The sequence below is a fragment of the Erpetoichthys calabaricus genome, chromosome 8, assembly GCF_900747795.2.
Source record: "Erpetoichthys calabaricus chromosome 8, fErpCal1.3, whole genome shotgun sequence".
NCBI classification, from domain to species: domain Eukaryota; kingdom Metazoa; phylum Chordata; class Cladistia; order Polypteriformes; family Polypteridae; genus Erpetoichthys; species Erpetoichthys calabaricus.
Window position 1 is genome coordinate 193,989,162 of NC_041401.2, and position 13,871 is coordinate 194,003,032.

A 13,871-nucleotide genomic window follows, 5' to 3' on the forward strand; every position below is an offset into this window, starting at 1 on the left:
TATTATGTCCAAATCTAATTGAAGAATTTCATCCTGAAGGGTTATCAACAGAAAAAATGAGTACACGGGCACAGAGAAACAAGACAGACAAACGAATTAACGCCAAAAATGACAATCAGTTACTCAGCAAATTGGTTAAATACGTCCAAAAATGTTGATTGGTTACACGGCAAATTGGTTAAATGCGTATCAATAAACTATGCTGAAACAGTTGGTGATGATCGTGCGGAAGATGAAAACAACAACTTACAATACTCCCACAGAATATCTACAACCGTTAACATCGTCCGGTCTTCTAGCACACTAATTACTGTAGAAAGAAGGATGTATCCAAGAAAGGTAACGTAGTACATCTTCCACGGATAACATTAGACACCAAAGGAGATCTTGATATGCCAATCATATTAAAACGTTAACAGTTTCCCGTTGGAATAGCTTTTGCAAAGACAATTAACAAATCTCACACCCAAACGTGCGAAAAAGTCGTTTTACTTAATAGAGAAAGAAAGAAATGAAATTCAATCACGGGCAGTTATAGGTTGCGTTGATGCATATGTAACAATTCCCATGAAAATAAAAATCTGTTTAAATTGTACATCTGCATCCCCATACGCGAGCAGCAGAACCACAAAGAGACTAGTGCATAGCGAAGGCCCGGGGGTTGGCAAGCGAAACGAGCAGGGGGGAAAGCCCCCTAGTCATTTATATATTTTAAAAACTGCAGCGGCCCCAAGACTGACCTCTGCTGGACACCACTCTTAACATCAAGTAATTCTGATAAGGTTTCTCACACCAGCACCCTCTCTGCTTTCTGTGTCTGAGCCAATTCTGCCCCCATCTACACATCACACCCTGAACTCACATTTTTTTTTAGTCTGTTGCCCAACCTCTCATGTGGCATCTTATCAAATGCTTTCTGAAACGTAAGATAAATAATACCATATGCACCACTATGATCATATCCTTTGGTTGCCTCCCTCATCTGAACCCAAGTTGACTGTTCCGTAAATCTCTTGACATGTGTTGCTCAATCTTTTCCTTAATAATTCTTTCCATTAAATTACTTGTGATGCACGTTAAGCTTATATTTTCTTGAATCTGCCCAATCACCCTTTCTATATAACAACAAGATATTTCCAGTTCTAGTGCCATTTTCCAGAGATGCAGTATGCTAACAATAATGCTACACCGAACCAAACATCTGAAGATACACAAATATCGGTTGACAACTTTACCAACGCATATTCTTGCTTTTGCCTTACCATCAACATAGACAACCAGCACCAAGATTGCACTCCAAGACACTGCCATCACCATCAATGACACCCTTTAAGAATCTGTAGTTCTTGTCCTTGGAGCATCACTGACCAGTCAATGTAACTCTTCAAAGGATGTGGAAAACAGAATATGCCAATCTCGCGTCACATATAGAAGCTTAGATAAATGAGTCTTTAACAGTAAAAGCATAAGAATTCAGACATAAATTATGGTCTACCAAGCAGCTGTTATTTACACTCTCTTAAAAAGGTCTCAAACTTGGACCTTATATTGAAGTGATGTTGGCAGTGAACATTTCCATTAGTAGAAGATCCAGGCTGATAATGCATATTAAATGGGAGGACCATGTCTCCAACATAGTTGTCCTCAAAAGGGCCCAAGTCACCAGCATAGAAGTAACTATCACTGAACACCAACTTAAATGGACTGATCACGTGTGCTGAATGAATGACTCCTACACCAGGTACTCTACAGTGAGCTTTTCACTGGTGGTAGAACTGTGGGACACCATGTCTGGTGCTACAATGAACAGCTCAAAGAAATGCTGAAAAAGTCAAACATTAGTTAGGACACCTGGGAGGCTCAAGCAGCCGACTGCATGTTCTGGTGACAAACCACTGCGAGCAGTGCGGAGATATTTGAAAACTACAGTTCGAGAAATGAAGAGATCAAACATGAGAGATGGAAGCTCTGTCAAGCCTAACCACAACCACCACCAGCTCTATGGTGCCACGTATCACAATCTGATTGTATGGGTGGTTACCTACCAGGTAACGCTTGGATCTGCTTCTCGCAACTGAAAGAGGGCACCGTGGCGGATGTTAGCCGACTTGCTGACCAACCACAAGCGTTACCTGGTAGGTAACCACCCATACAATCAGATTGTGATTCAGACTACAAATGCCATGAATGTAATTAACCCAATCTACATGTTGTCAAATGAATGAACCACACATCGTGGCGCAATGTTAGGGGCTTCGCCTCTAGCACTGACGTCCGAGGTTCGATTCCCCGAGAGGGGGATGCAGTGAGTGTGTACGCCTGATGAGCCCAGAATTAGGGCGAAACACGTGTCGCATACTCTTTGCATTATTTGACAGTAAAACTATTTCAACCATATATATATATATATATATATATATATATATATATATATATATATATACACTGTATATATATTGCATTCGTAGTCTGAGTCCCGACCTGATTGTATGGGTGGTTACCTACCAGGTAATGCATGTGGTTGGTCTGCCATTTGGCAAACATCTGGCACATTTGACAGTAAACTATGTAACATTCTATGATCTGCTTCTCGCAACTGAAGAGGGCCCCATGGAGGATGTTTGCCAAATGGCAGACCAACCACAAGCGTTACCTGGTAGGTAACCACCCATACAATCAGGTTGAGACTCAGACTACGAATGCAATGAATGTAACTACTCCAATCTACAGGCTGTCAAATAAATGAACTACATGCCGTGGCGCAGCGTAAAGGGACTTCATCTCTGACGCTGACGTCCAAGGTTCAATCCCCGCAAGGGGAGCAGTAGAGTGTGTACGCCTGATGAGCCCAAATAAGGGCGAAACACGTGTCGCGTACTCTTTGCATTATTTGACAGTAAACTATGTAACACACATATATATATATATATATATATATATATATATATATATATATATATTATATACAGTGGTGTGAAAAACTATTTGCCCCCTTCCTGATTTCTTATTCTTTTGCATGTTTGTCACACAAAATGTTTCTGATCATCAAACACATTTAACCATTAGTCAAATATAACACAAGTAAACACAAAATGCAGTTTGTAAATGGTGGTTTTTATTATTTAGGGAGAAAAAAAAATCCAAACCTACATGGCCCTGTGTGAAAAAGTAATTGCCCCCTGAACCTAATAACTGGTTGGGCCACCCTTAGCAGCAATAACTGCAATCAAGCGTTTGCGATAACTTGCAATGAGTCTTTTACAGCGCTCTGGAGGAATTTTGGCCCACTCATCTTTGCAAAATTGTTGTAATTCAGCTTTATTTGAGGGTTTTCTAGCATGAACCGCCTTTTTAAGGTCATGCCATAGCATCTCAATTGGATTCAGGTCAGGACTTTGACTAGGCCACTCCTAAGTCTTCATTTTGTTTTTCTTCAGCCATTCAGAGGTGGATTTGCTGGTGTGTTTTGGGTCATTGTCCTGTTGCAGCACCCAAGATCGCTTCAGCTTGAGTTGACGAACAGATGGCCGGACATTCTCCTTCAGGATTTTTTGGTAGACAGTAGAATTCATGGTTCCATCTATCACAGCAAGCCTTCCAGGTCCTGAAGCAGCAAAACAACCCCAGACCATCACACTACCACCACCATATTTTACTGTTGGTATGATGTTCTTTTTCTGAAATGCTGTGTTCCTTTTACGCCAGATGTAACGGGACATTTGCCTTCCAAAAAGTTCAACTTTTGACTCATCAGTCCACAAGGTATTTTCCCAAAAGTCTTGGCAATCATTGAGATGTTTCTTAGCAAAATTGAGACGAGCCCTAATGTTCTTTTTGCTTAACAGTGGTTTGCGTCTTGGAAATCTGCCATGCAGGCCGTTTTTGCCCAGTCTCTTTCTTATGGTGGAGTCGTGAACACTGACCTTAATTGAGGCAAGTGAGGCCTGCAGTTCTTTAGACGTTGTCCTGGGGTCTTTTGTGACCTCTCGGATGAGTCGTCTCTGCGCTCTTGGGGTAATTTTGGTCGGCCGGCCACTCCTGGGAAGGTTCACCACTGTTCCATGTTTTTGCCATTTGTGGATAATGGCTCTCACTGTGGTTCGCTGGAGTCCCAAAGCTTTAGAAATGGCTTTATAACCTTTACCAGACTGATAGATCTCAATTACTTCTGTTCTCATTTGTTCCTGAATTTCTTTGGATCTTGGCATGATGTCTAGCTTTTGAGGTGCTTTTGGTCTACTTCTCTGTGTCAGGCAGCTCCTATTTCTTGATTGAAACAGGTGTGGCAGTAATCAGGCCTGGGGGTGGCTACGGAAATTGAACTCAGGTGTGATACACCACAGTTAGGTTATTTTTTAACAAGGGGGCAATTACTTTTTCACACAGGGCCATGTAGGTTTGGATTTTTTTTTTCTCCCTAAATAATAAAAACCACCATTTACAAACTGCATTTTGTGTTTACTTGTGTTATATTTGACTAATGGTTAAATGTGTTTGATGATCAGAAACATTTTGTGTGACAAACATGCAAAAGAATAAGAAATCAGGAAGGAGGCAAATAGTTTTTCACACCACTGTATACATACATACATATAAATCACGACATACAGACAAGAAAAAAAAAGATGCCAAGAAACTTCACCTGCACACCTGAAGCCCTGGGCTGTTAGCCCCTTCTCGACAGCGAGGGTCGTCATGATCCCAAGGAAACTGGTAGTTACAGACTGCCTTTTGCTCCTTTGTGAATCTTTGATGCGCCGCTCTTTGGAGGGTTTTCCACGAAGGATTACCTGTGATGGCTGAACAGTTGTTTTCTGTGACTCGGCAGCCATCTTAACAGTTTCGATCCAGTCCTGAGCTTTCTTCTCACTTTCTGCCCTAAGCCAAAGACATTCCTGGGGAAAAATAACCTGAAAACATAGATTACTCTTGTCTGTTTTATCTTGCTGAACTGTCACACAAGAGCCGATATTGTATTTAAGTACAGGGTCTGATACTGGTCCTCTCCCACCTGTGGGAAAAGCCATGAAGAGGCTCTTGCTTAGAACAAACGTGAACGACTTCCAGTTGTTTTGATCAGTCAGCTGAAAAAGCACTCCTGCTTTCAGCACGTCCTGGCAATGCTTTGTGAATAAAGGCAACGCTGTGGGCCGGTTTAATGGTTTTGAGAGCTGAGGTTTTGATAACTCTTTTTCCTGGACAGGCCGAACTGCTTGGACCCTCTCCCATAGATGCCTTTCCCAGTCAAGAGCGTCCCACTTTGTCTGAGCACGGAGCTGAAGCTGAGTGTTGTTGAAAAATATCGCATCTACAATTTTAGTGTCCTGGTTGTCCATAGTGCTGATGCTGTGGCAGTGAGAAAGGGAGTAGACTGTGCAGAGCTGCTGGTTTCCGCTCATATCCAAACTATAGAGGCGCAGTTCACAAGGCGAAAGCTCAATGTAACAATTGCTCCAGCGGCCACTTTGACCGTCTCTTTTCTCCATGTACCCTTTCTTGAGAATATGAGAAAAGACATTCTTTGTACCTAAAAAGAAAAAAAAAATAAGCTGAGAATATATCATGCTAACTGGAATTGTTTAAAATAAATAAGGAAAGTTTAAGATACTTGAAACCAATGAGGGTCTGTGGTGCTGACCATTACACTGTTATGCTAGTGACATTATGGGTTGCATAAAGTTTTAACAGTTGTTAAACTGGAAACTGGATGCATTAGGATTAAAAGTCAAAACAGAGGTAAAAAGCTTAGGGGTAACTGTTGACTGTAATCTAAATTTTAAATCGCATATTAACTCTTTGAGGGCTGAATATTTTTTTCCAAAAAACTCAAGTTTTCTTTAAAGCACACAAACCAATGGTGTCACCCATAAATCAACATAAAACGTCTACTGCTGTGTGCTGTGGCTGCTGTTGTCACCTGTTCTGCATCCCTGGCAACAGCGGGAGGGCGGTGGATGGCTCGATGGCCAGCAGAAATGCATGGCGGGCCGGCTGCCTGGCTGTCTTTGTATGGCAGGTGGGCAGAGGTGGCAGTCGCAGTGTGATGCAATCTGATTTGTACCTCTTGTCATTGTAAGTGGTGGTCCGCCCAGACAAACGTTGCTGTGGGATATTAGCTAGTCATATGTGTTCAGCATCACGATCAGCTGATGCTGGTACCTCACTTTCGTTCTCGATTTCCATCTCCAGATCACTTGCATCAAAATTGGAGTCCAGCAAGTCAGAGACTGATTCAGCAATAACATGCGAAACGTCGTCCACAGAATATTTTGCTTTGCACGTTCACTTTGGTCACTCGCCAGATGTCGACGCCATTTTAAAGGCTCTTTGCTCTTTGCTATTCATGCACATGGAATGAACTGAGGTCAAATCAACGAAGCTAACTGTCCTTCTAGCAAAGAGAGTCGAACTAAAATGAAATGGCGAGATTCGTCACAGATTACAGCTGATTACCGTCCTCTACCCCTGAATTTTGACAAAAGTCAACATCAGCCCTGAAAGAGTTAATCAGATCACTAGGACAGCATTTTTTCACTTAAGAAACATAGCAAAAGTTAGACCTCTTATATTATTGAAAGATGCTGAGAAATTAGTTCACGCGTTTGTTTTCAGTCGACTAGATTACTGTAACGCACTCCTCTCAGGACTACCCAAAAAAGACATCAATCGTTTGCAACTAGTGCAGTATGCAGCTGCTAGAATCCTAACTAGGAAAAGAAAATCCGAGCACATTTCTCCAGTTTTGATGTCACTACACTGGTTACCTGTGTCATTCAGGATTGACTTTAAAATTCTGCTTATGGTTTATAAAGCCTTAAATAATCTCGCCCCATCTTATATATCGGAATGTCTGACACCTTATATTCCAAATCGTAACCTCAGATCCTCAACTGAGTGTCTCCTTAGAATTCCAAGAGCAAAACTTAAAAGAAGTGGTGAGGCGGGCGGCCTTCTGCTGTCATGCACCTAAAATCTGGAATAGCCTGCCAGTAGGAATTCACCAGGCTGATAGAGTGGAGCACTTTAAAAAACTACTGAAAACACATTACATTAATATGGCCTTCTCATAACTTCACTGTAATTTAAACCCTGATACTCTGTATATCCAATTCATTATAATAACTATTCATTCAAAATCTGTACTAACCCCTGTTCTCTCTTCTGTTTCTGCTTGTGCCACCACCATCTACTCTAAGTACCATGATGTTCCAACAATGATGGATGGATTAAAAGCCAGAAGTCTGTATGACCATCAAGTGACTCTGTGAGAACCCAAACTACAAAGAGGACTATTTCATTTATGTTAGGTAGAATGCCCAGAGGGGACTGGGCGGTCTTGTGGCCTGGTACCCCTGCAGATTTTATTTTTTCTCCAGCTTTCTGAAGTTTTTTTTTGTTTTTTCTGTCTACCCTGGCCATCGCACCTTACTCCTTTTCTATGTTAACTAATGTTGTCTTATTTTAATTTGTATTTTGTCTTTTATTTTTCTTTTCTTCATTATGTAAAGCACTTTGAGCTACTTTTTGTATGAAAATGTGCTATATAAATAAATGTTGTTGTTGTTGCAGCTGCTAAGACCATGCCGCCTAGCAACAGGTCACTACATCATGGCAACTAAACCACAAAATGCTAGCGTTATTGAAAAACAAAATGGCGGCATTTCACAAGATGATGAATTTTCTAATCTAGACCCTTATAACAGCCTTATTTCTACAAAATAACTACATTATTATGAGCCCGACGAAGGAAGGGACGGCATTGGGGCGCAGCTGCCATGCAGTAAGGAGACTAGTGTTCGTGTCCCTGGTTTTTCCCCACTATCCAAAGACATGCAAATTTGGTGGACTGGTGGTCCTAAATTGGCCCTAGTGTGTGGTTGGGGTGTGTTAGTTTGCCCTGTGATGGACTGGTGCCCTGTCCAGGGTATGTTCCTGTCTTGTGCTAGCTGGGATAGGCTCCTGCATCCACTGTCACCCTGGTCTGGACCAAGCAGTTTAGAAAATGACTGACTGACTGACGATAAAGGTACTCATTATTATTATTATTATTAAAGGAAAACAAAGCAGCAGACGAAATAACAGGCCTAAAATGTCAGAGGACGAAAACGAGATCAAAACCAACAAAGAAGAATAATCAGAATGACAGAAATGGGCACGAGCAAACATGAAGTGAAAGAACGAAACCAGAGAGAAAGCCATGAAGAATGGAACCAAACACTGGGCCAACCTGAAAAGAAAACTAACTATCGCTTGAATTAAGTGATTATCATATAGTTGACCATCCACCAAAAGATACAAAACTTGCTATGCACTGGAGTACTTATATCGTAAGCCTCAATGATGTGACTGAACTCAACTCAAGTGACAACTACTGTAGATCGGGAACGAATATCAAACTACAGTAATCCCTCCTCTATCGCGGGGGTTACGAAAGGTGAAAATCCGCGAAGAAGAAACCATATGTTTATATGGTTATTTTTATATTGTCATGCTTGGGTCACAGATTTGCGCAGAAACACAGGAGGTTGTAGAGAGACAGGAACGTTATTCAAACACTGCAAACAAACATCTGTCTCTTTTTCAAAAGTTTAAACTGTGCTCCATGACAAGACAGAGATGACAGTTCCGTCTCACAATTAAAAGAATGCAAACATATCTTCCTCTTCAAAGGAGTGCGTGTCAGGAGCAGATAATGTCAGAGAGAGAGAGAAAAAAGCAAACAATCAGAAATCAATACGTGCCCTTCGAGCTTTTAAGTATGTGAAGCACCGCCGGACAACGCAGCTGCTAGGAAGGGAGCAATGTAAAGGTAGCCTTTCAGCATTTTTTTAGAGGAGCGTCCGTATTGTCTAGTGGTGCGAACAGCCCCCCCTGCTCACACCCCCTCCGTCAGGAGCACAGAATGTCAGAGAGAGTGAGAGAGAGAGACAGAGAAAAACAAACAATTAAAAATCAATACGTGCCGTTTGAGCTTTTAAGTATGCGAAGCACCATGCAGGAAGCATATCGCTTGACAAAACAGCCACATTTAAGCCCAGCAAGGAAGAGAGCAATGTGAAAATAATCTTTCAGTGTTTTTTGAGGAGCGGCCGTATCTTCTAGGGGTGCGAACAGCCCCTGTGCTCACAATATATTTGAGGAGTTTTATTTAATACGTAATACATGCTCTGATTGGGTAGCTTCTCAGCCATCTGCCAATAGCGTCCCTTGTATGAAATCAACTGGGCAAACCAACTGAGGAAGCATGTACCAGAAATTAAAAGACCCATTGTCCGCAGAAATCCGCAAACCAGCAAAAAATCCGCGATATACATTTAAATATGCTTACATATAAAATCCGGGATAGAGTGAAGCCGCGAAAGTCGAAGCGCGATATAGCGAGGGATTACTGTAACATCAAATATTCAGACGTGAGCGTCAGTAGGCTTTGCACCCTAGGAACCCAGTTACTCAAACTATTCTGTAACAATTCAATAATTATTTACCGCTCTGATGCTGATCTTTCTGATGAGGTCATTACATTAGCAATTGATGAGAAGAATTCATAATCAATTGCAGAATTACGGTAATGGAGGTTTCCTCTAGAAAGCCCCTTTATCTTGCACGATTTGGCTCAAAAACTAACCAGCACATCGTCATCTCATAGCAGGCTTAAGTTTCGAGTTTGGTATTTTCCCATCCAGCCGTTTTAGCTCTTGACAGTCCTTGAGAAAATGTGACACACAGACACATACAGGCAGACACACACACCAAGTCATTGTACCTGTCACTAAGTCCTTTCATTTGCTGAAAGTTGCATCAGGGAGTGAACACTTCACAGAATTTTGCTTAGCAGGGAACTCAATTTGGATTTGGCAAAACAACACTGTCTGTGCGGATTTCTAGAGACCCAACTTATCCTGCCTCTGAACTCTTTTCCCTCATGCCCTCAAGCAGAAGGTACCGCAGCCTGAAATGTAGAACTACCAGGTTTAAAAACAGTTTTTTTCCTACTGCCGTTCGTCTTTTAAATGAAGCATTCTAGTATTTTATTGTAGGCTGATTTTAACTGTGTGTTTTTATTAATGTCTTGTGCATCGTATTTTCGTTCTGCAGCACATCTTGGATGTTCTGCTGAATGACAAATAAAATTGAATTGAATTGGGGCGGCACGGTGGCGCAGTGGGTAGCGCTGCTGCCTCGCAGTTGGGAGATCTGGGGACCTGGTTTCGATTCCCGGGTCCTCCCTGCGTGGAGTTTGCATGTTCTCCCCGTGTCTGCGTGGGTTTCCTCCGGGCGCTCCGGTTTCCTCCCACAGTCCAAAGACATGCAGGTTAGGTGGATTGGCGATTCTAAATTGGCCCTAGTGTGTGCTTGGTGTGTGGGTGTGTTTGTGTGTGTCCTGCGGTGGGTTGGCACCCTGCCCGGGATTGTTTCCTGCCTTGTGCCCTGTGTTTGCTGGGATTGGCTCCAGCAGCCCCCGTGACCCTGTGTTCGGATTCAGCGGGTTGGAAAATGGATGGATGGATGGATGAATTGAATTGAATTGAATTTGAAATCCAAGGCTATGGTTCTCAGCCGGAAAAGGGTGGAATGCTCTCTCTCCGGGTTGGGAGCACATTACTGCCTCAGGTGGAGGAGTTCAAATATCTCGGGGTCTTGTTCACGAGTGAGGATGAATGGAGCTGGAGGTTGACAGACGGATCGGTGTGGCATCCACAGTAATGCGGGCTCTGCAACGGTCCGTCGTGGTGAAGAGAGAGCTGAGTCAAAGTCGAGGCTGTCAATTTACCAGTCGATCTACGTTCCTACCGTCACCTATGGCCACGAGCTTTGGGTAGTGACCGAAAGAGCAAGATTGCGGATACAAGCGGCCGAAATGAGTTTTCTCCGCAGGGTGGCTGGACTTTCCCTTAGAGACAGGGTGAGAAGTTCAGTTACCCGGGAGAGACTCGGAGTAGAGTCGCTGCTCCTCCACATTGAAAGGAGTCAGTTGAGGTGGTTTGGACATCTGGTTAGGATGCCCCCTGGATGCCTCTCTGGGGGGGTGTTCTGGGCATGCCCCACTGGGAGAAGGCCATGAGGCAGACCCAGGACACGCTGGAGGGATTATATCTCCCGGCTGGCCTTGGAACGCCTCAGGGTCCTCCCAAAGGAGCTGGAGGAGGTGGCTGGGAAGAGGGAGGTCTGGGCTTCCCCCCCCCCCCCGCAACCCGACCTCGGATCATGGATAATGGATGGATGGAACTCAATTTGCCAGGGAGACGAGGGGTTGAGCATTGCTGGTGCCGCACGTGCCTATTCATATGCAGGAACGCGTTTTATCTTTAGATGTGGCACTGCTTGCTACCTTGAACTGTCACCCTGGGTAAAATCAAATCATCTGCAAACAGTGCTAACCCTACCTGTTCTCAAGTCTTGCTTGCTCCATTTTTTTTTTCTTGCTTATCGCCACCAAGCAACATGGGTAGAGTTGACGTCAACACACATAGAAACAGCAGGGGAGACTTTGCCAATTTTATTTAATGCTCAGAAGAAGTTGTGGAAAAATCAAATAACCGTGCTGAACATCACAAAGTTGGCTTTGCATACTGACTTCAATTAAACATCAAATTGAAACAACAAATCGTTGTATTGCCCAGTCCTACACCAAGATATGTATACTAACAAATACACTAATACAGGGTGGCGCATGAAAAACCAAACCGTCTCCGACCGACTGGCTTGAGCTATTATACAGGCAGGAGCCGTCGCAGAGCCTCGTTGTCGCAGCGGGGTCAGCAGCCCCAACTGTGCATTAGTAAGTAAGCTGTGAGCCAGTGGGTACAGACGTGCGTGACAGAGATCCGGAAGATGTATTCTCTGCAACAGAAGATTGGAATATTTCATGAGTGACGTAGCGTGGTTCCATCCGTCAGGACATGTAAATTCACAGAACACCAGATATTGTTCAGTAGAAAACCCCCATGCAATTCATGAAAAGCGCCTTCACGATGAAAAAATTGGTGTCTGGTGTGCGGTATCTGCTACATGGATCGTGGGTCCCATATTTTTTTGAGACAACAGTCAACACTGTCGTGTATATGGGAATCTTTGAGAAATTTTGCACATAATTGACCCCCAAAGTACGCGAGTACGCCGTCTTTCAACAAAATGACTTCTCGCGAGTTACTTTCTCAAATTCACAATGTCTTCACAGAGGAACAAACTGTCAGCAAAGGTTTGTGGCCACCAAGATTACCAGACCTGTCCCCTTGCGACTTATACCTGTGGGGCAATCTGAAGGGAAAAGTGTATGTCGATAATCCAAAGACATTAGAGGAACTGAAGGACAATATTCAAAGTGAAATTGGAAAAATTGAAGCGGCTGAGCTGCTATGACAATATGGTGCAGCGTGCAGAAAAGTGTATTGACGCACAAGGAAATCAATTCCAGCACCTCCTCTAACCAGTAAGTACATATTCTTGTATTGCATATCTTTCGTTTCGTGTACGGACTAAGAAACGTACGGCGACGTTGGATTCAGAGATGGTTCGGTTTTTCGTGTGCCACCCTGTACTATACTAATATACTGACTAACCACTCTCTTATGTATAAAGGCAGCTGATGTTTACCTGGGTATGGTAGTGCAGTGGTTAGTGGGTCTGCCTCACAGCCCTCGAGTTCCTGGCCCAGAAACGGTCTATGAGGAGTTTGAAACATCTGTGTGAGTTTTCCTCCTACATTTGGTTTAACTAATGACACTCAATTGGCTCAGTCAGAAATGAGTATTGCTGCTCGCATGATGGACCGTCAGACTGGTTCCTGCTCCTGTGACTCTGAACTTCTTAAATGGATTTGATAAAGAATGCATGGCGACTGAATCAATGGATCACACAGTCTAAAAGCTGCCCCTTTGCCCCACACCATTAATGTTGATTAGGGTTGTGCGGTATACTGGTGCTGGAAGAGTAACAGAAAAAGCCAAAATCTAAAATGTTACAGTAACAGTAGAGATTATTGGTACTAGAAGTAAATGTCAGCTTCGAGAAAACTGTGACTTTACAGGCACCCCGCCGTTTAGCTTTGATGCACAGTTTGTGCTGTCAAGAGGGAAGTGGTGCGATGGCATGGCGCACCAGGGTGGTGCATTGTGTGGTGCATCAGGGAGGCTGGGGTGGCACAAGGGGTTTTTGGAGTTGTCCATTATTTGCCTCTGAATGATTTTGGTCCCGGTACTAACGTCAAATGGTTAGCACCGATACAACACGAATGCCAAGGTCCAGCTTACTTGTCTGAACTTATCATGACTTACAAACTTGAGCGCACATTAAGATCTCAAGATGCCGGTCTGCTTATGATTCCAAGAATTAATAAAATAAAAGTGGGAGGTCGAGCTTTTAGTTACAGGGCCCCTAAACTGTGGAGTGGTCTGCCTACTACTATAAGAGATGCCCCTTTGGTCTTAACTTTCAAATCCTGGGTGAAGACTCACTACTTCAGTTTAGCACACCCTGACTAGAGCTGCTGATTAACTGTACAGATTGCATCTCTGTTGTTAGTCATTAGCACTAAAACATAAGTAACATGATAGTTCTAATTTGTTACTAACCCTCACCTATTCTGCTTCTCTGCTCGGTACTCAAATGTGGCACTTGGTGCCATCGACCACCTGCCAAGTTGTTTTGCCTGCCTAAAGTAAAGTCATCCCTGATGGAGGATCGCAGGAATCATGGGAAAGAGGGGTCCTTTCATCGGATTGGCTGGCCCACCACTGGCCAAATGAGGGAGGCAGCTTGATGGCCGAGGTTTCCAGGACTCTAAAAACAAATCCAAATCATATTATGTGATATTATCTACTTTTAAATTCTGCTCCATACTTGTTAAAATTTTCATTTTTATATTGTATTGA

The 13,871-nt window shown here is 43.2% G+C and overlaps 1 protein-coding gene across 2 annotated transcripts in view; it reads right to left on the reverse strand.

Annotated features, from left to right (window-relative positions):
- The window catches only part of plekhm3 (pleckstrin homology domain containing, family M, member 3), a 104,669-nt gene that overhangs the window by 58,705 nt on the left and 32,093 nt on the right, over positions 1 to 13,871 (reverse strand). For both annotated transcript variants that reach the window (XM_028808037.2, XM_028808038.2), the window contains exon 3: positions 4,643 to 5,527. In XM_028808037.2, coding sequence (XP_028663870.1) covers positions 4,643 to 5,527 — 885 coding nt within the window. The remainder of the gene's footprint in view (positions 1 to 4,642; positions 5,528 to 13,871) is intronic.